The sequence below is a fragment of the Ornithodoros turicata genome, chromosome 2, assembly GCF_037126465.1.
Source record: "Ornithodoros turicata isolate Travis chromosome 2, ASM3712646v1, whole genome shotgun sequence".
Taxonomy (NCBI): domain Eukaryota; kingdom Metazoa; phylum Arthropoda; class Arachnida; order Ixodida; family Argasidae; genus Ornithodoros; species Ornithodoros turicata.
Genome location: NC_088202.1, coordinates 138,396,169 through 138,420,268, shown reverse-complemented (window position 1 = coordinate 138,420,268; position 24,100 = coordinate 138,396,169). Strand labels below are relative to the sequence as shown.

General features: G+C 47.7%; 1 protein-coding gene across 3 annotated transcripts in view; it reads left to right on the top strand.

The window, feature by feature from the left end:
- Positions 1-24,100, top strand: part of LOC135384149 (endothelin-converting enzyme 1-like) — a 45,793-nt gene that overhangs the window by 20,080 nt on the left and 1,613 nt on the right. The window contains exon 1 of one of the 3 annotated variants that reach the window (XM_064613369.1): positions 21,471-21,617. The exons of 1 other annotated variant lie outside the window; for it this stretch is intronic. In XM_064613369.1, coding sequence (XP_064469439.1) covers positions 21,546-21,617 — 72 coding nt within the window. In that variant the 5' untranslated portion in view covers positions 21,471-21,545. Of the gene's footprint in view, positions 1-21,470; positions 21,618-22,233; positions 22,327-24,100 lie in introns of those variants that run through there. One more of the 3 variants, XM_064613370.1, reaches the window with a different exon arrangement.

The window sequence follows — 24,100 nt, the reverse complement described above, 5'->3', positions numbered from 1 at the left end:
TTGTTATACGCGTTTTATTTGGACATACAGAGGCTAGATTCATTCGCAGAAACAACAAAAACATTTTGCCGCTAAACTTAGCGCGCTGAAGTGATCCAGAACGGCAACAGTGGGGTATCTAGTGGCGGCCTTCTTCGTTGGACGCTTTTCCGAGGTGAGTTTGGGGGACCTGACGAAGATGAAGTGGGTGGCGCGCTTCTGGCAACAACAGCTTTATTTGAGATGCTGAATGCGGAATTTCATCGCCAGCGGCGATACTCTACGCCATTGCTAGTGGTGATGTGGGGAATGAAGTAATGAGCCCCTTAAGGGAAGCAGAGTTTTGTTCTGCTGTACGTATCTTGAGGACTGTACTGAAACATGTTTTAATACCTCACTAATTTTCCTGAAAGGTGCCCTAATTCCAACAGTTTTTTTCGTCTGTACTTGGTGCTCAACTCTTTTGATTTCTTTCGGTTTGCCTCTTTGTCTTCATGGAGAAGCCTCACCGAGGCAGAGGTATAAGTGGACGTGTAAAGGGGATATAAGAGGGTAAATTTAAATGCACGTAAATGATTTGAAATTAAAGTAGTCGAAGGTAATTAAGAGTAAGTGGTAAGAGCAACTCGAGACAATTAGAAGCAATTAAAGGGAAGTAAACCAAGAAAGTTGAGTTTATAGGTAATGAACACAAGATATATGTAATTAAGAGAAAGATTTCATTAAATTAAAAAAATATCCGAGGTAATAGCCGGTTATATCGGAGGTAATTAAATGTACTTAACGGTAATTAACGTCAAGTAATCTGGAATTGAGAGTAATTAAGGCGAGTAAACGTAATCAAAGGAAATTAAGTGACTTCAATGTCACCTCACGTAACCTGCGGTTACTTAAGTTACTTAAAGGGTAATTGCGGGATAATTGAAAGTAATGGAGTCTAATTAAAAGTTAATTAAATGGATCTGCAACTAGTAATTGAAAGTGTCGAACAGGAAATAAAGCTGTGAATGGAGGTGCACAACCAAAAGTGGGGTTAGACCGGAAGTGAAGAAGCGGAAGTCGAGTTTGACCTGAAATGCATACCAGAAGTCAAGTATAGACAGGATGTGGACAACGGGAAGTAACTTTTAGACTGGAAGTGGACAACCGGAAGTCAGGTTTAAACCGGAAGTGGATACCCGGCAGTCAAGTGTGGATCGGAAAAGGCGGTTAACGCTAACGCACTCCTCTCGCATTTACTGCGAAATCGCCAGTGAATTTTTTTTCTCGCGTCTTTTCTGTCGCAGTTGTGCCTCTCCCGTGAAATCTGTCTTGAGGTACTTTGTCTTGAGCGCAGGTAAATACCTGGTGGCTCATATATAGGACATAATTAGTCTAGGTGCACCACCTGCTCCAGGCCGAAAGATGTTAAAAATAAATCTGTTCGAGTTCCGCTTCTTTTTTTTTTCCCCTTCTACTTTATTTGGGACCATTATGCTGAAAGAGGACCCCTCCCCCCTCTTCCAAGAACTGTCCCATCTCAACACAACAACGTATCGGTTGTCCGCAAGCTACGTTCGCGAACGAGTAATTTAGCCAAAAGTAGATTATTTTGCAAGTACTACTGGGGGAGTGTTCACGGGGCACTCCGAGACGCGGGTCCCGAGACCCGCGTCAATGATACGTTTGATGATGATTGATGATTTTTCGATTTGATTGATGACTCGACGATTATTTTTTTTTTTATAACGATTCTATTCTCGCTGCGTTGAACGACACGATCGCTGATCTTGTCGACGGTGCCGACTATGACGATATGGCTACTACTGTTTGCAAACAGTGAAAGGGTTTAACTCAAATGAGTGACAGCTAGGGAGTGCTGCCACATGTATCCAGGGATCGGAACCGGTATTTTTTGCGGTCCGGTTCAGGTTCGGGTCCGGTATATTGGTTCGGTTCGGGTTTAGCTCAGCTGAACCGAAATTATCAGCTTGAACTGGTTCAGGTATATGGGTTCGTTTCGGGTTCGGCACAGGGACAACCCCCCCCCCCCCCCGCAAAAAAAGAAAAGAAAAAGCGGCCAGCGGTCGGGACATCTACAGGGACTGGAACCTTTACTTTCTTCAGCTCAAGCGTTTAATCTTCATCCGTTTAACCGTTTTGCTTCAGTTTAACCGTTTCATCGGCAGTAATTTTGCAACATGAAAGCGAGCTTACCCTCACCGGACCGTACACGGTTGTAAGAGAAAGTGTGAGATAACCGTTTCAGGTGAAAAACCTTTTCAGGTTAAAGGGGCACTGAAGTGCAAAAACAACTTGCTCTCAGTTGAAAGTCCGTGTTTCAATTAGTGTAATTCAAAAAAAAAAGTTCACACGCCGCTACAGTTTCGAAAAAAAAAACCGCAATGAAAACAGAGCCGTCTTTGGCGCCAACGAATGGCAAAGAGGCAAAGATTGGCGGTATCCAATGAGAGAGCAGGAGAAGCGAGCGCATACCTATCGTGACAGTGTAGATTTGGGACGGGCCCGATCGTAGTGCTCCGTATACAGGGTGTCCCAGCTAACTGCGAACATATTTTGAAAATATATATATGACACTTTTTCCAAGATGAAATCAATTTGAAATATAGTATATCCTGAACGGCACTCCTTAGGAGGGCATTAGCAAAATCCAAAGGCAATGTCTTTATTAACTTTCATTAATTAACTTTTTAATTATAAAAGCTACGAAGTTGTCCCAATGAGAACATATGTTCCTTTCGGTCACCTGATATCGTAGCCCTTTTTAGAACAAAAATCCGTTCGATAGATCGCCCGCAAACAAATCGTGAAGGAACGCCATTTTTTTTCTTGATTTTGTTCATTGCGCATCTTCGGAGACGCCTATTTCCATCATCCCAACACGAGAGGGGGAAGGAGCACAGTGCCGCCTCATTCGTCGAAGATGAGCTTTAACTTGCGGGAACAAAACAAAAACAAATGTATCGGGTGACTCTATCGGAACTGGCCTTATCTTGGGTTGCATTTTCTCTATCCTTTTAATCTTTTTCCAGGACCCGAGAAGCGATAGTGTGCTTTTTTTCCCTCTCACATTGGGTGAAGTAAAGACGCGTCTTCTAAAAAGCGCAATGAACAAAATAAAGAAGAAAATTGTTGTCTTTCACGAATTTTTTGCGGGCGATCTATCGAACGGAATTTTGTTCTGAAAACGGCTACGATATCAGGTGACCGAAAGGAACAGATGCCCTCATTAGGACAACTACGTAGCTTTTATAAATAAAAATTTGATTAATGAAAGTCAATTAAGACATTGCCTTTTGACTTTGCTAATGCCCTCCTAAGGAGTGCGCTTCAGCATATGCCATATTGCAATTGATTTCATCTTGAAAAATGTGTTATATCTATATGTTCGCAGTTGGCTGGGACACCCTGTATATGCGCGGCATGATGCACAGTGCTGCGTTTTTCAATACCGATTCACTGAATCGTAGCCCACAACAGTTTTCACAAATATTCCACTGGCAACATTTATCTTCACGTCCTCGGACAGCGACGCCAGTGCGCTTTGCAACGCGCGCACTATGTTTTTAACCATCGACGGCGTGGCACGTGCCTGCACGCGCACGTTCGACACCACACACGAGCTGAAGCGGGTTCACTCCTTAGCACCGAAGCAAGGAAGTCTTCAGTATAATTCTTATTGTAGCTTCGAAACGGAATCAAAGTTTTGAAAGTATGAAATTAACATAGCGTGTAAAGTAATTTGAAGCTTTGAAGTTGCAAGTTTTTGCATTTTAGTGTTGCATTTTTTTTTGCATTTTTAAGAGCTTTAGAGCGATGGAGGAGTTCGCTCAGCGCTGGGCCTTGGGTTTGCAATAGCTTTGCAACGCGGGATTGCAGAGGCATATATCGTTTTCATTTCTTCAAAAGTTTGGGAATGATTTCAGGGCCCCTTTAACGCGTATACGCAATGCATTGAAAAAGGAAATAAAGCACGTATATACATCGATGCCACTTCTTCACGTTTATTGGTTGCTCAAAAACACAGTCTTTGCGTCAACGAACAGGGCACTGGTATACGTTGATTCAGGGATCTCAACTTGACTGAAGAGTTCGTCTCTTTCTTATCGACCTACGTGGATTGTTGTTCGTGTTGTATATGATGACGCAATATCCCATGGCTGTTGCACACATATATACAGGTTTGGCTGAGTCGGTAATATGTCCGTCGTATCGTGCTTGAACCCCCAACAGCTTGCCATGCTTCGCTCGACGATGTCGAAGTTCTACAGATGAAAGTCTCCTGGGCGCATTCTTTGCTTTAGCCATCCGTTCCACGACATGTTCTGCGAGAATATCTTGGTGAACATTCCTAGTCAGATTACGAAGTGTGGTATCTACGTTTTACTTACGGGAGCCGCCATAATGCCTCCTGAAGAAGTGACACAATAAGAAGAGTTCTCATGCTTCTTATGTTCTTGGTCTCTGTTCCTGCTGGCTTCTTTGCAGATCAAGTTCCTCTGAATACAATCTTTGCCCTCGCTAACCGCTCCACGACATGTTCGGCGTCGACGACATTGGCAAATTCTTTGCCCGAAGCGTCTGTCAGGATCTTGTTTCGGTGCATCGCCATGTCCTTTGAAGAAGTGACAGAATAGATAGTGTTCCTTTGGTCTCAGTCTTTGCGTCTGGATCTCCAACGACTGTGTCGACGAGAAGAATATTTCATGAGCCTTCACAACGTAGATGACAATTTCGAAGACTTCGACGAGGACGATTTTCAATTTTCTCTGACCCACGGCCCAATCCCCCTGCGCAGAGTCTTCTTTAATATCTGCGCAGGCGGTAAGACGTTCCTTTTTTTTTTTTTTTTGCTCCAACGTGGATGGCGAAGATGCGGCTTTGGATGCCAGACCACGCGGAGCTCGAGTTGATGGCCTCGGATTCCAGTGTTGCAATATGTTCTAAGACAACAATATGCTGTTGACCACGTAGGGGTACAGAAGGCGACTTTGATCAGTAGTGGCGTAGTTGTGCAAATATTTTGCTCCATTGGGCGGTAGATATGGGTAGACGGTGACATCTTTGCGTTTGGTGGCGGCATTCAGAGCCTCGTTGGCCGGGTTCGCCGTGGTTTTTCGAACCCGTTACCAGCTCCCACCACGGGGAGGTGAGGTTGAATGCCGCAGTTGTTGGGAGCCAATGAATCCGAGGTCGTGATGGGGTCCGGGGACAGGCGAAAGGTCGAAGTCAAAAGGGGAAATCCAGAAGCGCTCACAGTGCGCGGAGATGCTTGAGAAGGACCTCCACGAGGTCCATGGGCATGGCGATGGACGAGTTGGTGGGAGAATGAATGACGTGGATGAGGGTGCGGATGATGCGTGTGGCGTCGCCAGCAGTGAGGTGGCGGTGGTGGTGGGAGACGACGAACCTCACGAAGTCGAGGCCTTCGTCCTGCAGGCACAGATTGTCCTGCAGGACATCACAGACGAGATCGACGGCCCCCGTCAAGTAGCCGTGAACCCTGTGGCAGGCTCGGAGTTCCCTGCGGAGGTCTTCAAAGGCCCCCGGCAGGCGCGAAACGATGCGCCGGTAGTGCAGTACCATTAAGATTGGCACTGCGTCGGGTGTTGGCAGGCGCCCATAGATGACGGCAGAGAGGAAGGCGAGAAAGCGATTCATCGTCGAGCAAGAGAGTCAGACAAGCTGAAGGGGTAAATTGATGCACGAAATGCAGAGCGGTGTCCCTTCTCGTCTTTGGTGAAACGGTATGTCCCTTCTCATCGTGTATGGTGAACAGAGGTGGGCACCCTCGCGAGGGCTTGTGAGGGTGAGAGCTCCCTGACACTCACCTCACGAAATTTGAGGTGAGGTGAGGAGCATTTTTTGGAACAGTGGTTGAGGTGAGGTGAGGAAAAATCTTCCTAGAAGACGCTGAGATGAGGTGAGGTGGGAGAAATTTTCCTTGGGAAAGACTGAGGTGAGGAAACTTTTCTGAAAAACTTTTTGAGTTGAGGTGAGGTGAGGAAACTTTTTTTCCAGAAAGGCTGAGGTGAGGTGGAATGAGATACATTTTCTGAAAAATTTTTGAGGTGAGGAAAATTTTGAGGGAAATTTTCGGAGGTGAGGATTCCTTGTTCATGTCAGGTGAGGACTTTTTTTCGTGTGTCCAGAGAAGAAAAGGGAAAATTTGTCCGAAAATTTTGAGGTGATATGAGGCAAGTTGGCAAAAGGTAGTTGTTAGGGCTGTCTTCTTTACTTTTCAGTGACTTTTGTAAAGCGAACGACGCGAGTCGTTGCACTTCACTATCAATAATTGCTGCTTATTGGCTGGTCCTGACGATGGGTCTAGACTCTGGCTGCACATCCCACAAAAATTAGGGGGCAATATGGGCACGACATTGGGTGCACTGACGACGTGACACTCATACGATTATGATTCACAAAGCTGCGCTTCGATTCGACCACCACTATAGCGCTCAACCTATCGGATGCCATGTGAAGGCGGTGAACGAGACAATTAGCAATGCACCTGCCATCCCACTAGCTGATGGCGAGCGGCCATGATAATGCGTAGGACATGATCCGTAAATAATTTTAGCTATCATCGCCATTCATCAGATACTCACCGCAGTCGTGGCGCTTTCTGGCCTCTGTTGCACTTGCACCACAAACACCTACAGTCACAATCTACCGCTGAAGCAGAGAGTCGGGACCTGATGCTTTGGTCTCAATACTTGCTTTACGCTGCGTACTTTCGTCATTTAAAAAAGTGAGAAGCGTCGACCTTGAGCAGGGAGGAGCACCCTCCTTACTGCAAGTGAGGCGAGGGTGCCTTGAACCCCGTCACCTCAAGGAATTTGAGGTGAGGTGAGGGAAAAATTTTTATGCAAGGCTGAGGTGAGGTGAGGAAATATTTTTTCAGGAAAGGGTGAGGTGAGGTGAGGAAATTTTTCTGATAATGTTTTGAGGTGAGGTGAGGCGATGAAAATTTTCTGAAAAATTATTTGAGATGAGGGCAGGCAAGGAAAATTCTGGTTTTTTTTAGGTGAGGTGAGGGAACTTCTCCGGAAAGTAGTTGAGGGAAGTGAGGTGAGGACAAAGCTTCGTCCAGGAAAATTGAGGTGAGGGCAAAGACCGTGAGGAGTTTTGCCCACCTCTGATGGTGAAACGGTAGTTCGGCATTCCACCTTCACAGGGCTAACTGTTCAATCGAATTAGCAATCTAGACCTAACTAAATACGAACGAAACAAATGGAAATTTCTGACGCTAGGTGGCGCTCTCTGATGCGCTATTCTAGTGACGTCAGCCGAAGTGCTACGAAGATGAAGTGGGTGGCGCGCATCTGGCAACAACAGCTTGATTTGAGATTATGAATGCGGATTTTCATCCCAGGGGCGATAGTCTACGCCACATCTACGTCTACGCCGTGGCCTACGCCATTGGTGGTGGTGCTGTGGAGAATGAAGTAATGAGCCCCTTAAGAAGGGCAGAGTTTTATTCTGCTGTACGTATCTTGAGGACTGTACTGAAACATGTTTATATACCTCACTAATTTTTCTGAAAGGTGCCCTATAATTCCAATATTTTTTTTTCTTCTGCACTTGGTGCTCGAGAGAGAGAGAGAAATACATGATGACGATGATAAGGGGATGACTTGGTGCTCGACTCTCAAGACTACTTTCGGTTTTTGGCTCTTTGCCTTCATATGCCTCGAATTTTGTAATGCGTCTGAGCCAGGGGTGTCAAAAAAATAACTTTATGTAATGCTTGTGTGTGCGTGTCAGTGTGTCAGATGCTGAAGCCTCACAGAGGCAGGCGTATAAGTGGACATGCAAGGGGATATAAAAGGGTAAATGTAAATGGGCGTAAATGATTTGAAATTGAAGTAGTCGAAGGTAACTAAGAGTTAGTGGTAAGAGTAAGTGGAGACAATTAGAAGTAATTAAAGGCAGTTAACACCCCCCCCCCCAAAAAATGAAAAGAAACATAGCGGCCAGCGGTCGGGACATCTACAGGGATTGCAACCTTTACTTTCTTCAGCTTTTCAGTTCACCGTTTAACCTTCATCTTCAGCTTCAGTTTAACCGTTTCATCGGCAATAATTTTGCTACATGGAAGCGAGCTTACCCTCACCGTACGCGGTTGTAAGAGAAAGGTGTGAGATAACCGCTTCAGGTGAAAAGACCTTTTCAGGTTAAAGGGGTACTAAAATGCAAAAACAACTTGCTCTCAATTGAAAGCCCGTGTTTCAATTAGTGTAATTCACACAAAATTAGTTCACGCGCCGCTACCGTTCTGAAGAAAAACGCAATGAAAACAGAGCCGTCTTTTGCGGCAACGAATGGCAAGGAGGCAAAAATTGGCGGCATCCAATGAGATAGCAGGAGAAGCGAGCGCATACCTAGCGTGACTGTGCGGATGTGGAATGGTTCCGATCGTAGTGTTCCGCATATATGCGCGGCATGATGCACACTGCTGTGTTTTTCAATACCGATTCACTAAATTTTAGCCCTCAACAGTTTTCACAAATGTTCCACTGGCAACATTTATCTTCACGTCCTTCGGACAGCGACGCCAGACCGCTTTGCAACGTGCACTATGTTTTTAATCAGGACTGCTCCACGGCGTGGCACGTGCGTGCACGCGCATGTTGGACACCACACACGAGTTGAAGCGTGTTCACTGCTTAGCGCCGAAGCAAGAAAGTCTTCGGTATAATTCTTATTGTAGCTTCGAAACGGAATCAAAGTTTTGAATTCTGACTATACAAGTATGAAATTAACATATCGTGTAACGTAATTTGAAGCTTTGCAGTTTGAAGTTTTTGCCCTTTAGTTTTGCTTTTTTTTTTTTTTTGCATTTTTAAGAGCTGAGAGCGATGGAGCAGTTCGCTCAGTGCGCGGCCTTGGGTTTGCAATAGCTTTATAACGCGGGATTGCAGAGGCATATATCGTTTTCATTTCTTCAAAAGTTTGGGAATGGTTTCAGAGCCCCTTAACGCATATACGCAATGCATTAAAAAAGGAAATAAAGCACGCATATACATCGATGCCACTTCTTCACCTTTATTCGTTGCTCAAAAACACAGTGGTTACAGTGTTTGCGTCAACGAACAGGCCACTGGTATACGTTGATTCAGGGATCTCAACTTGACTGAAGAGTTCGTCTCTTTCTTATCGAACTACGTAGATTGCTGTTCTTGTTGTATATGATGACGCAATATCCCATGGCTGTTGCACACATATACAGGTTTGGCTGAGTCGGTAATATGTCCGTCGTATCGTGCTTGAACCCCCAACAGCTTGCCATGCTTCGCTCGACGATGTCGAAGTTCTACAGATGAAAGTCTCCTGGGCGCATTCTTTGCTTTTGCCATCCGTTCCACGACATGTTCCTCGAGAATATCTTGGTGAACATTCCTAGTCAGATTACGAAGTGTGGTATCTACGTTTTACTTACGGGAGCCGCCATAATGTCTTCTGAAGAAGTGACAGAATAAGAAGAGTTCTCATGCTTCTTATGTTCTTGGTCTCTGTTCCTGCTGGCGTCTTTGCAGATCAAGTTCCTCTGAATACAATCTTTGGCCTCGCTAACCGCGCCACGACATGTTCCGCGTTGACAACATTGGCAAATCCTTTGCATGAATCGTCTATCACGATCTTGTTTCGGTGCATCGCCATGTCCTTTGAAGAACTGACAGAATAGAAAGTGTTCATTTGGTCTCAGTCTTTGCGTCTGGATCTCCAACGACTGTGTCGACGAGAAGAATATTTCATGAGCCTTCACAACGTAGATGACAATTGCGAAGACTTCGACGAGGACGATTTTCAATTTTCTCTGACCCACGGCCCAATCCGCCTGCGCAGAGTCTGCTTTAATATCTGCGCAGGCGGAAAGACGTTCCATTTTTTGCTCCAACGTGGATGGCGAAGATGCGGCTTTGGATGCCAGGCCACGCGGAGCTCGAGTTGATGGCCTCGGATTCCAGTGTTGCAATATGTTGAAAGACAATAATATGCTGTTGGCCACGTAGGCGTATAGAAGGCGACTTTGATCAGTAGTGGCGTAGTTGTACAAATATTTTGCTCCATTGGGCGGTAGATATAGGTAGACGGTGACATCTTTGCGTTTGGTGGCGGCATTCAGAGCCTCGTTGGCCGGGTTCGCGGTGGTTTTTCGAACCCGTTACCAGCTCCCACCACGGGGAGGTGAGGTTGAATGCCGCAGTTGTTGGGAGCCAATGAATCCGAGGTCGTGATGGGGTCCGGGGACAGGCGGAAGGTCGAAGTCAAAAAAGGAAATTCAAAAGGGCTCACAGTGCGCGGAGATGTTTGAGAAGGACCTCTACGAGGTCCATGGGCATGGCGATGGACGAGTTGGTGGGAGAATGAACGACGTTGGTGAGGGTGCGGATGATCCGTGTGGCGTCGCGAGGAGTGAGGTGGCGGTGGTGATGGGCGACGACGAACCTGACGAAGTCGAGGCCTTCGTCCTGCAGACACAGATTGTCCTGCAGGACGTCACAAACTAGGTGGACGGCCCCCGCTAAGTAGCCGTGAACCCGGCTGCAGGCTTGAAGTTCCTTGCGGAGGTCTTCGAAAGCCCCCGGCAGGCGCGAAACAATGCGCCTGTAGTGTAGTACCATTAGGATGGGCACTGCATCGGGTGTTGGGAGGCGCCCATAGATGATGGCAGAGAGGAAGGCTAGAAGGCGATTCATCGTCGAGCAGGACAGTCAGACAAGCTGAAGGGGTAAAGCGATGCACGAAATACAAAGCGGTGTCCCTTCTCGTCTTTGGTGAAACGGTATGTCCCTTCTCATCGTGTATGGTGAAACGGTAGTTCGGCATTCCACCTTCACAGGGCTAACTGTTCAATCGAATTATCAATCTAGACCTAAATAAATACGTACGAAACAAATGGAAATTTCCGTCGCTAGGTGGCGCTCTCTGATGCGCTATTCTAGTGACGTCAGCCGAAGAGCTACGATAATGAAGTGGGTGGCGCGCTTCTGGCAACAGCAGCTTTATTTGAGATGCTGAATGCGGAATTTCATCGCCAGCGGCGGTACTCTACGCCATTGCTGGTGGTGATGTGGGGAATGAAGTAATGAGCCCCTTAAGAAGCAGAGTTTTATTCTGCTGTACGTATCTTGAGGACCGTACTGAAAGATGTTTTAATACCTCACTAATTTTCCTGAAAGGTGCTCTAATTCCAATAGCTTTTTTCGTCTGTATTTGGCCTGTACTCTTCGCCTTCATGGAGATGCCTCACAGAGGCAGAGGTATAAGTGTACGTGTAAGGGGGATATAAGAGGGTAAATGTAAATGCACTTAAATGACTTGAAATTAAAGTAGTCAAAGGTAATTAAGAGTAAGTGGTAAGAGTAACTGGAGACAGTTGGAAGCAATTAAAGGGAAGTAAAGCAAGAAAGTTGAGTTAATGGTAATGAACACAAGATGCGGGCAAGTTCATTTTTAAGAGTGTGGGTTCGCAATAGCTTTGTAACGCAGGATTGCAGACGCATATATCGTCTTTATTTCTTCAAAAGTTTGCGAATGGTTTCAGAGCTCCTTTAACGCATATACGCAATGCATTGAAAAAGGAAATAAAGCACGCATATACATCGACGCCACTTCCTCACCTTTATTGGTTGCTCAAAAACACAGTGGTTACAGTGTTTGCGTCGGCGAACAGACCACTGGTATACCGGTATAGTGGTATACGTTGATTCAGGGATCTCAACTTGAGTGAAGAGTTCGTCTCTTTTTTTTTCGAACTACGTAGACTGTTGTTCTTGTTCTATATGATGACGCAATATCCCATGACTATTGCACACATATACCGGGTTGGTTGAGTCGGTAATATGTCCGTCGTCCCGTGCTTGAACCCCCAGCAGCTTGCTACTTATGCTTCGCTCGACGATGTCGAAGTTCTGTAGATGAAAGTCTCCTGGGCGCATTCTTTGCTTTTGCCATCCGTTCCACGACATGTTCCGCGAGAATATCTTGGTGAACATTCCTAGTCAGATTACGAAGTGTGGTATCCACGTTTTACTTACGGGAGCCGCCATAACGTCTTCTGAAGAAGTGACAGAATAAGAAGAGTTCTCATGCTTATTATGTTATTGGTCTCTGTTCCTGCTGGCTTCTTTGTAGATCAAGTTCCTCTGAATACAATCTTTGGCCTCGCTAACCGCGCAACGACATGTTCCGCGTTGACAACATTAGCAAATTCTTTGCATGAATCGTCTATCACGATCTTGTTTCGGTGCATCGCCATGTCCTTTGAAGAAGTGACAGAATACATAGTGTTCCTTTGGTGTCAGTCTTTGCGTCTGGATCTCCAACGACTGTGTCGACGAGAAGCATATTTCATGAGCCTTCATAACGTAGATGACAATTTCGAAGACTTCGACGTGGACGATTTTCAATTTTCTCTGACCCACGGCCCAATCCGCCTGCGCAGAGTCTTCTTTAATATCTGCGCAGGCGGAAAGACGTTCCATTTTTTGCTCCAACGTGGATGGCGAAGATGCGGCTTTGGATGCCAGGCCACGCGGAGCTCGAGTTGATGGCCTCGGATTCCAGTGTTGCAATATATTGAAAGACAATAATATGCTGTTGACCACGTAGGCATATAGAAGGTGACTACGATCAGTAGTGGCGTAGTTGTACAAATGTTTCGCTCCATTGGGCGGTAGATATAGGTAGACGGTGACATCTTTGCGTTTGGTGGCGGCATTCAGAGCCTCGTTGGCCGGGTTCGCGGTGGTTTTTCGAACCCGTTACCAGCTCCCACCACGGGGAGGTGAGGTTGAATGCCGCAGTTGTTGGGAGCCAATGAATCCGAGGTCGTGATGGGGTCCGGGGACAGGCGGTAGGTCGAAGTCAAAAAGGGAAATCCAGAAGGGCTCACACAGCGCGGAGATGTCTTAGTAGAACCTCTACAAGGTCCATGGGCATGGCAATGGACGAATTCGTGGGAGAATGAACGACGTGGACGAGAGTGCGGATGATGCGCGTGGCGTCGCCAGCAGTGAGGTGGCGGTGGTGGCGGGCGACTACGAACCTCACGAAGTCGAGGCCTTCATCCTGCAGGCACAGATTGTCCTGCAGGACATTACAGGCGAGGTCGACGGCCCCCGCTAAGTAGCCGTGTACTCGGTGGCAGGCTCGGAGTTCGTTGCGGAGGTCTTGAAAGGCCCCCGGCAGGCGCGATACGATGCGCCTGTAATGCAGTACCATTAAGATGGGCACTGCATCAGGTGTTGGCAGGCGCCCATAGATGACGGCAGACAGAAAGGCGAGAAGGCGATTCATCGTCGAGGAAGACAGTCAGACAAGCTGAAGGGGTAAATTGATGCACGAAATACCAAGGGGTATCCCCCTTCTCATCTTTGGTGAAACGGTATGTCCCTTCTCATCTTCTATGGTGAAACGCAGTTCGCAAACGGTAGTTCGGCGTTTCACCTTCACAGGGCTAACTGTTCAATAGAATTAGCAATCTAGACCTAAATAAATGCGCACGAAACAAATCGAAATTTTCGCCGCTAGGTGGCGCTCTCTGATGCGCTGCTCTGGTGACGTCAGCCGAGAGCTACGAAGATGAAGTGGGTGGCGCGCTTCTGTCAACAGCAACCCAGATTGTCCGCCAGGGTTTAAATAGACGCTCGCGGATGCCGCTCTGGACATTCATTCACCCGCGACATCATGCGCCCACTGGTGTCAAGGTCGACGCTTCAGGATCCACTGTCGGCGCTGTGCCGTAGCAGTGCACCACTCACATAATGCACACGCTTAAGAATGAACTTCACCACGTGGCACACTCCTAGCCAACCATCATCTCGGATGATATCGTTATCTGCCCTCATTTGTTGAAACGGGAGGCGTGCGCTTTTTTGTGACACTCATGCTGTTCATAATTGTCGCAAAAAAGGCGTACGCCTCCTGTTTTCAGCCAGTCATGGCAGATAACGATATCATTGGAGATAATGGTTGGCTAGAAGCGCGCTGTGGCAATGAAGCTCATTTTTTAGCTCCCGTGGCTCAGTGGTTAGCGTGCTGGCCATGTCACGTCGAGACTGGGGGTGCCGGGTTCGAATCCCGGTGCCGGCTTTGCTGTTTGGGATTTTTCCTGGTTTTCCAGACATATGTCGGCACAGTTCCCTAAGAAGTCGGCCCAGGACGCACATTCCCCCAGGGCGTCAGTCGTGACGTTGCCCACCTACGTGAGGCCGACAACGGCAAGCCCTTTCACCACTCACCACCACCACCACACGCTTACGTTTCGTGTTGCTCCCATACCGTCGGCGACGGTGTCTTTACTTTATGGCACAGTCACTGGCACAAACCGTCCACTTATTCCTGTCGCAATCCGCAGGAAGATCTTGGACGCTGCTCATAGTCTGGCCCACACTGGTGTGTGCGCTTGTCAGAAGGTTCTGGCAACAAAATACATTTGGCCAGGACGTTTGCCCATAAGGACGTAAAGCGATGGGTGAAAACCACCTTTTCCTGCCAGCGCTCGAAAGTCGGGCGGCACACAAAGACCCAGCTCCACGCATTCCTTCCGCCACGAGCCTGATTCGACCACGTCCATGTCGATATAGTCGGCCTACTACCCACATCCTATGGTTATAAGGACATCCACACCTGTGTGGACCTGTTTACAAGGTAGCCTGAGGCTGTTCCCATGGCAGATACCTCAGCAAAAACCGTGGCCGAAGCCTTTAGTGTGACCACATGGGTAGCACGGTTTGGCTGTCCATCCACTTTCACAATGAGCCAGGGTCCACATTTCTGTTGTGCCCTATTTGCAGACCTCACCAGCCTCCTCGGAGCGCACCATGTACAGACAATCGTCTACCACACAGCGGCGAATGGTTTGGTCGTGGGCCTCCTCCGGGTCTAACATCGTCCCTCTGCGTTGCTTGGCATACGCGTTGCTGTGAAGCAGGATCTCCGGTGCGCACGAACAGAGCTCGTTTACGGTTCCCCTCTGCGCCTTCCTGGAGACTTCCTCACCCCAAGCGCCGATCAACCGCATCCATCCCACAGTGAATACGTTCGGGAACTAAAGGAGTTACCCCGACACATAACTCCCGTTCCACCTTTCATGCCAACCTATCGCACAGTCTTCGTTTAGGACCTAAAAGTACGGCGACGCATGCTTTCGTCAGAAACGACCGTGCGAAACCCTCGCTGACGCCGCCTTACTCCGGTCCCTATCCCATCCTATCCTGGACACCCAAGACTGTGCGTGTAGAGATCACCGGCAAGCCGGACACCGTCGCCCTCGCCCTCCCTTGTCCGCTCCCCTTGCCCTCGACGACGCCTCTCCCCATCACGTTACGCCAACCAAACTTAACCAAACCGTTCCTTTTTAGAGGGGAGGTGAGGAGGGGGGGGAGGCCGTGTAACGCCCCTCGGTGGCAATGATGAACAAAGAACAAAGTGCCAGTTGACTCCGGGCGGCAGCTCAGCACGGACAATTGTTCTGTCCCGTTTGGTCTACCCCCCACTCGCTCACAACTCGTAGCCGGTATCAGACAGACGCTTGCAAAAAAGAAAGTCCTTCGATTCGTGCACTGCTTTACCAATTTAGCCCGTAGATCCAACTGAAACACCCTGTACAGGACGGACTTATCTGAGCATTAGATATATTTTGCGAATATTTCAAAGCCCCTCTGTTTAGTTGCGCTTATTCTCATGCAGGAACTAACAAAAGTAACATTTTTATTCCAACAGATAAGTGGCGTTGATCGCGTATTTTCCCCGCAGTGCGTGCTGTGGACTTTTTTTCCCCTCTCTTTCTTTAGTCCTTTACATGGTTACTTAAGTTTAGTACAGGAAAATTAGCCTAATCCAGGTGCACATTGCCCGATCTGACGGGAAGTAGGTCACTATGGAAAACAGAGAAACCAGACTATAGGCGCCGGAGCTACCAAAAGTAACATTTTTGTGGCGGATTCATCGGCGAACCGCCACGGCAACAGAAGGTTTTGCTGAAATGCGCAGAGTTCTTTGATCTTTCGGTGGATGAGTTGCAAAAGGCTGCACGGGAAACGCACCAGAGAAGACAGCTATAGCGACGTAGAAGATCTGGTCGCAGGTCAGGCCTTTCACATTGTCGAGATGGACCTGGGATTTTTTAGCGGCCCTTAGGTATGCCCTGAGGAGGGATTCATTAGAAAGTATGTCTGCCTGGTACTTCGTCTTTTGCAGAGTATAATTCCCGTATCCTGGATCTTCGTTAATGAATTCCAGATAGCTGCGTTCTAGAATCTTGAACTCTTCCGTGCTCTTTTTCGTAAACCAGGGCGCGATGTCCCCTTTGGCGTCGTACTTTCGGCCATTTATATCGAAGCCATGCATCGTCTCGTGTGCCACGGTGTATCCTGGCGAGTCATAGTTCACCTCAGGTGGACCTCCCAAGTTAAAATAGGGTGACATTAGAAACGGGACACTGATTTGGACAAAGCTTGCCGGGGGGACGTAAAAACCGTTCGCGTGATATGTATCTAAAGCAGACTCTACTTGGTAGAAATAATCCCCGTAATCGTTCTCTACACCTTTCCAGTATCGGTCAGTCAGAAATTCTTCAATCCTCAGAACGTCCCGAAGAGAGGGGCCGCTTAAGTCGGGGACTTCCTCATAAAACTGTGTTACATCGGTGTTCTTGTACGTCAGGGATGTGCTTTCTGCCGGTGCAACGTCATTGTCCGTGTAGTCTTCATCGCTGACGTCATAAGGCTTTATCGGAAATTTAGGCATGGAGACATGCCCAGGAGCTGATGTGTTGCCCTTCTCCTTGGGCGTCTCCTGCCCCTTGTTGCTGTAGAGGAAAGCCCCGATGGTGACTGTCACGGCTATGCTTAGGGCGATAGCTAAAATCAATGCCGGAAGACTTATCGTTGTGGAGCTGCCCTGCCATGGGCCCTGCGGGTGGAGAAACGACAGCAGATGATTAGAATTCGGTCTGTTTCTGGAGATCTTCGTGCCAGTTACGACACCTTTTCAGAGCTCCTGCCCTTGAGTATCAACGTCACTTTTCGGGGCTCAACAGTTACGTCTGTTACAACGACCTACAGCGTGTATTGTGCTCTATCATCAGCGAGCGGAGTGTTTTCTATTCACGTCGAGGCCTTTTTGCCGAGGCCTCGATCGATTCCTAGGCAGCACCAAATATCGGTCCAATATTGGGACTATCACGGTTTCATTGGACCTAACGAGGCCCAATCAAGCCAATGAAGAACCAAGAAATTGCGCTTTATTGGCTCTATCGGCGTTATCTTAGCTCTACCCGAAGTACGCAAAACTATGCATGTTAGAAAATGACCGAAATACCATTGTTATTGCAGATTGAGGTCATGTCGCGCATATAATTATGTTTTGGGGTTGCTCAATGAACGATGATGCTTCATTGGCGCTACATTGGTTTGCAATCAAACCAAAGTGCCAATGTAGACAGCTTTCAACCAACGCACCTTCATTGGCACTCCGGGTGGAGCATGGATAGAACTTATATAAAGTATAACTTGTGGTCCCGCGAATTATTCTGGCAACAAATATTCCTTATTTGTACGGTCCATATACTCCTAATTTTGAAATTTCTCGAGTAACACGCTTCAAACTACGCACAAAAAATATTGGTTTACCGGCGGCGAAGCAAAGAACGACGTTGAGGCAGCAATTGAAATAAAAAAGACGATTCTTGATAGGGATGAATATTGCTGGTATACGTTAGGCGCCTCGAATTACTTACAAATTGATTGTAAGTTGCTAAGACGTATGCCTCTCACCGTTGCAGGAGAGTTATGCTGCCTTGTACACCAGGTGCGGGTTGTGCGTAAAGCTTGATAACTTTGCCAATGATTCTGCCTGTTGCGGTGATGCTCCCAACGAAGGCTGCTGAGGGGTGCTCGCATATGTTTTCTTTGATGGATTGTTCTATGAGACTACCCAGACCCTAGACCATGTGGGATCTCGCGGTGGGATCTCTAAAAGTGCCCGCGAGCACATGCTGCACGCTAATGACCACCGTGGCATGGTTCGTTCTGTGTCCGAGCAGCGAGCAGACACTGGACTGTGCTTGGACGTTTGCACGGAAAACCGAAAAACTTGTTCCTTTACAACGTGTTATATGCTACTACCATCTTTATGAAAAAGACTTTCCCTCCATATGTCCCGAAGAGGTTGCAACTCACCGTAAAAATTATTAACCCGATACAACGTGGATACGAATGGTAGACGGCGAATGAATCTGAACAACCCCATCTGACGCATTTCTAGCGCTGGAGAAACACGGGAGTGCTAAGCCTAACGCACTCGAAACTTCTCATGTTGCGAAAGGTCGTTGAAATGGGCTAAATCACCTCACTTTAGTGGGGTTAGGTTAAGTTAGGTTCTACAGATTTGGGGGGGGGGCAGGCACGCACTAGGAGGTGCGGGCGTCGAGACTGCGCTTCGGGTTAGGTCAGAAGGTCCTCAACCGAGATGGCCGATTGCCTCGAAGAAACAAGCGATAAAATTTAATTTTTGTATGTTTGGTACGTTATACGACGTTGATTTTTGTTTCATTTCATCATTTCATTTTAAAAAATCCGTAAGCCCGGCTACGAACTACGTCCTGAAGAACTTGTTCCTTTACAACGTGTTATGTGATACTACCATCATTATGAGAAAGACTTTGCCTCCATAAGTTCAGAGGAGGTTGCAACTCACCGTAAAAATTATTAACCAGATACAACGTGGATACGAATGGTAGACGGCGAATGACAGCGAAATTGTTTCACCGAAGCCGAGGATAGAATCGGCGACTGCCCTGCGCATGCTCCGTTAACATTTCCTGAATTGTTCCATTCGGTTTAAGACACGACCGTGCAGTGGCCGATGGCATGACTTTTTCTTAAATGTACTGAGAGGATTGCATAACTGCTTACCCCTCGAAATTCCTCTTCCAGCAGTAAGGGAGCACCTGTGCCCTGGACAAGTAACCCGTCCGACATCGACATGGTTGGCCTTTGAAAGCATCAGTTCTTCTTCTTCTCCTTCTACCAATGAGATAATGGCCGTGAACCACTAAGGGGGGGGGGGGGGGTCGAGTTAGCTTGCCGTTGTTGGCCGCACTCAAGTGGGCATCGTCACGACTATAGCCAAAAAAAGGAAAAGAAGGTGGGAGAAAGGGAACCACTAAGGGAGATTGGCAGAGCAATGGCCGTTAGCCAATGGCCGTTCCCTCTTCTTCTTCTTCTTCCAAGGAGGTGGTGGCTTCTTCTTTCACAACTAACCACGGTGGACACACGTAGAATGATCTTCCTCCTCACTGGCGCCGGCGCAGTATGGCAATGCATAGTAATCGTAGTAATGCTCTTCTTCTACCAGCACTAAGCACAGTGCCCACACAGGGCACTGTGCTTAATGCGCTGTGCTTAATGCCGCGCGGCCGCGTGACATCAACGGTCGGTCGTGGTGTTATCGTTGGGTTCCGTACTCGCGCAGTTATCTTCGACTTACGCTGCGTGAGAGACCGCATGATTATCTCCTCGCGCTGTGGTCCTGTATGCGCTCCGTCCACTTTTCTTTATTTATGTATTTATTTATCTACCCTCAAGTCACATGGAATTACAGAGAGGAGTGGAAATAACAAGGAAGCAAATGAAAAAGTACAAAGTTCCACATGAAATACGTCGTGGAGTAAGGAACGGAATTTTGTTGAGTCCCGGACTACTGCGATGGCCGCAGGTAGGTCATTCCAGTCGACTAAAGGGAATGAGGACTTTTTCAGGATGATCTAAGTACCTGCATGGTGAGGAGGAGAAAAAAGGGAATACCTGGGAAGAATGTCATTATAATAGATTTTATGAAACAGCAACAGAAGAGGGTTTACGGCGTAGAGAAAGAGGTGGTAAGGCGCGACATTTGAGCTCACTGACGCTGGAATGGCGTGAGTAATCAGAAAGAAATGAAGCGAACAGCCCTGTTCTGTACAGATTCTAATTTCCGAATGAGGTGATCGTGGTAAGGATCCCAACCTCATGTCACCTCACGTTAAACATTCAGAAATCTGCTGTTCCCTCATATTAACCGTACTGGAGGAGCCTTGACCATCGTTCTGAATGTTGCCGGGGAGACAATCCGTGAGACCAATCAGCTGCGGTACTTAGGCGTCTGACATGATGGCATGCTTCACTGGAACCATCATGCCGAACTCATAAGCCAGAAAGCTTCGAACGTAATTGGCATCATCCTCCGCTGCGCCCGCCTTGCTGTTCCTGTACAAGTGCTACGTGGGGCCAATTCTTGAGTTCGGATGTGTGGCACCTCCATGACTATCGTCTGAGCAGGCTCATCGCCGTAGAAAGAAAAGTCATTCACCTTTGCGTGGCCTCCCCATGTACACGGCCCACCAGGCACTTTCTGCCGAATCCCGCATTCCTCTTCTGAAGACTCGGTTCCGCCTACTCACAGTGAACACCTCCCTTTCGCTTTGCCAGAGCCCTTTAGCCACCAGACAGAACCACTCTCTCAGGGATTGGACCGGTGATGGCGAAAATCCAACACACCGCAGCTCGTTTTGTCGAATCCCTTCTGGCCTCGCTGAATACCTCTATGACTCCCCTTCCTGTGCCCACCAATCCGGTCTCCTCCATGGCCCCGCGACTTGCCTTCCACGCTTTTGCCTTCCACGGCCTTCCCTACGCTCCGTCTCCCATGCTTGAAGCCCACCTCTCGGCGTTCGTCAACAAGTTCCCGTCTCACGTTGTCGTCGCGACCGATGCCTCTGTCTCGGCTCAGCTTGCGTGTGCCGGCGTCGTCTTCCCCCAGCTGTACTGTCATTGCCCCATCCGCCTCCAGTGTCGAGAGCGAACTCCTAGCCCTGATACTGGCCCTACGACTGGTGCTCCATGCATACTCCAAGACCCTGCTCTTGTCCGACTCCCTACTGTTCATCACCGCCCTAGTTAGCCCATCCTCCGAGTGGCTGCAGCTCCTGCACACACCGACTTGTAGCCACATCACGAAGTAGTACTGGCATGGATCCCAGGACAATGTGGCCTCCCTCCCAACGAGTCGGCGGACAGCTTGGCTAAAATCTCCCTCTCTGGTCCTCTCGCTGACGTTCCCCCGACCCTGGCCTCTACACGCGAGCCACGTATAGAAGGCCCCTGGGGCTGACTGTTCTCCGCTCGCTGCCAGTCCGGTACGCCCACCTTCCCCACGCTTAGCAGGCTTACGGCAGCATCTCCAGTCACGTTGATAGTCTTGCTGACTCGACCGTGCTGCCTTGCCCTTCCCCTGAACTCTTATTTAGACCATATGGGTGTCAGCCGCTCTCCTGCGTACGCCCATTGCGCACATTAAGCACAGTGCCCTGTAATGGTCACTGTGCTTAGTGCTGGAAGAAGAAGAGCATTACTACATTTACTATGGTACTACGCATTACCATACTGCGCCGGCACCAGTGAGGAGGAAGATCATTCTACGTGTGTCCACCGTGGTTAGTGGTGAAAGAACAAGGAAGGTTTGTGGCTGAAGAAGGAGAAGAAGGAGGAGGAAGAACGAACTGACTCTTTCGAACCATGTCGATGTCGAACGAGTTACTTGTCCAGGGCACAGGTGCTCCCTTGCTGCTGGAAGAGGAATCCCGAGGGGTAAGCAGTTATGCAATCCTCTCAGTGCATTTACGAAAAAGTCACGCCAACGGCCACTGCACGATCGTGTCTTAAACCGAGTGGAACAATTCAGGATGGCCTATTTCGGCCATCTTGACTTCCACGCATAACACGCCATGCAGTTACAAAAGCCCTGTTATAGGCTTCGCGACACATTTTATAGTGGCGTAAATACGTAAAGGAAGAGATTTGAAAAAGTCCGCAGAATCGATATACTGTGTTTTACCATTGTAAGGAGGTAAGCGCTGGCGTCAACATGGCGGTTTTGCGGCGTACGCTTCTCTAAAGGGTAACTCTGCCCTTTGTAGAGCAAGACAGAAAGAATAATATTCGAAAAAAAAGTAAAAATTACCATTTAGCCCGCCTGCTTGGTTTCCGCAAAGAAGCACACACCAGAGGACGCAGTGTCCCCGCCTCCATTTGTTTCGTCATCTTTGTGATAAGATGTTTTCTTGTCGTTGTCATAAGACGTTTGTGAGAGGCAGGAACACTTCCTCCTGTCCCTGCATCACATGTGCGCTCTTTTTTGTAACAATCAAGCAGCGTGGCCACTATTTTTCCACTATGTCTGTTCCGAAAGTGCGTAAGTTTTTTTTTTTTTAATCTGTAGATCAGTTAAAATGGCGGGAAATGATTCCAGAAGGTAATTGCCGAAGGCCCCACAATCCTCCGGCAAGTACGTCGCCAGGTGGGAATTTTTTTCATCACTTTAGGTGAAACATCCTGTATATCTGCATGTCATGCGCATGTTTAATGTGAAATAGAGCTGTGTTACACGTGCGTGCGCATGTGTGTCCGTGACAACACTTGTTTGTGTCTTGGCGGCTATAGTGTTCGTAGCGTCTCTCTCTCTCTCTCTCTCTCTCTCTCTCTCTCTCTCTCTTTCTTTCAATTTTTGAAGAGCAGACGTTTTTTCGTGCTCACCTGCACTGTGGAATTTTAGGGCAGCTTGATACGTTGCAACTTACAACCTGATACACACAGCCGTTGCAGAGGTGTTGGATACATTGTATAGCATATGCATTCCCGTTCTCCACTTTCTCCAAATGCACTGCGCAGATGGGCCGATGCCTCCCGCAAGAGGAAGCAATCGCACTGACACACGCGAATTCGTTAGCAGGACTCCTGGCAAGTCGCTATAGCTTTCCTACGACTCCTACAAGAAGTCGTGCACATCAATCACCCTAAGCGTTTCACCAGCTTCAGAAAATTTATATCTCCCGTCTTCACAGTGCGCATAGAGAATGACAATTTTGCAGAACTGTAAGTGAATCTCCCAATAGTCAGGGTCCTCACAGAGAATGAGGGAGGAATCACCGGCGCACGGAAGCCGTCCTGCAGGCCGTATCAAGCGGATTCCGAAGCAGCACACCATCATTGGTCCAATATCGGTCCAACATTGGCAGCCAATATAAGTCACAATGGTCGAATATTGGCCGTGCAACTCCAATGTTGCGCCAATGAAACTGCAAATATTGGTCCAATGTTGCAAGCCCGTGGTGAGCCAATGAAAAATATAAATGGAGGCTATAGTAACCAGTCTCGTTTTAATTCGTCTCATCTTTCACGACAACAGGAACGAATCATATTACGTACAAACATTTTTTTTTTCATTTGTTTTGTTCTAATTTTTGTGTAGATACTCCAATTTTGCAATAGCGCGAGGGTGAGATAGTAGGATCCCACCTGGTCTAGTGTCTGGGTAGTCCCATAGAACAACCCATCAAAGAAAATATATGCTAGCATTCCTCAGCAGCCTTCATTGGGAGCATCACTGCAACAGGCAGAATCATTGGCAAAGTTACCAAGCTTTACGCACAATCCGCACCTGGTGTACAAGGCAGCATAACTCTCCTGCAACAGTGAGAGGCATACGTCTTAGCAACTTAGAATCAATTTGTAAGTAATTCGAGACGCCTAACGTATGCCAGCAATATTCGTCCTTATTAAGAATCGTCTTTTTTTTTATTTCAATTGCTGCCTCCACTGCCGTTCTTTGCTTTGCCGCCGGTAAAACCAATATTTTTGTGCGTAGTTTGAAGCGTGTTACTCGAGAAATTTCAACATTAGCACTATATGGACCGTTCAAATAAGGAATATTTGTTGCCAGAATAATTCGCAGGACCACAAGTTATACTTTATAATTTCTATCGATGCTCCACCCGGAGTGCCAATGAAGGTGCGTTGGTTGAAAGCTGTCTACATTGGCACTTTGGTTTGATTGCAAACCAATGTAGCGCCAATGAAGCCCCATCGTTCATTGAGCAACCTCACAGCATAATTAAACCTCTGTATGCAATAAGGGGATAAGTCGAAAAATCCCAAAATGAGAAAAGGTGCCTGATATGATTGTCCGTCCCATTGACGCACATGCATTTCCTGTTTTTTACCGTGCTGTAGCGGGCCAACAAATCGCAATAAGGTCCTAAGTTTTCATTGGCAGGTGCATACTGGTATGTAGA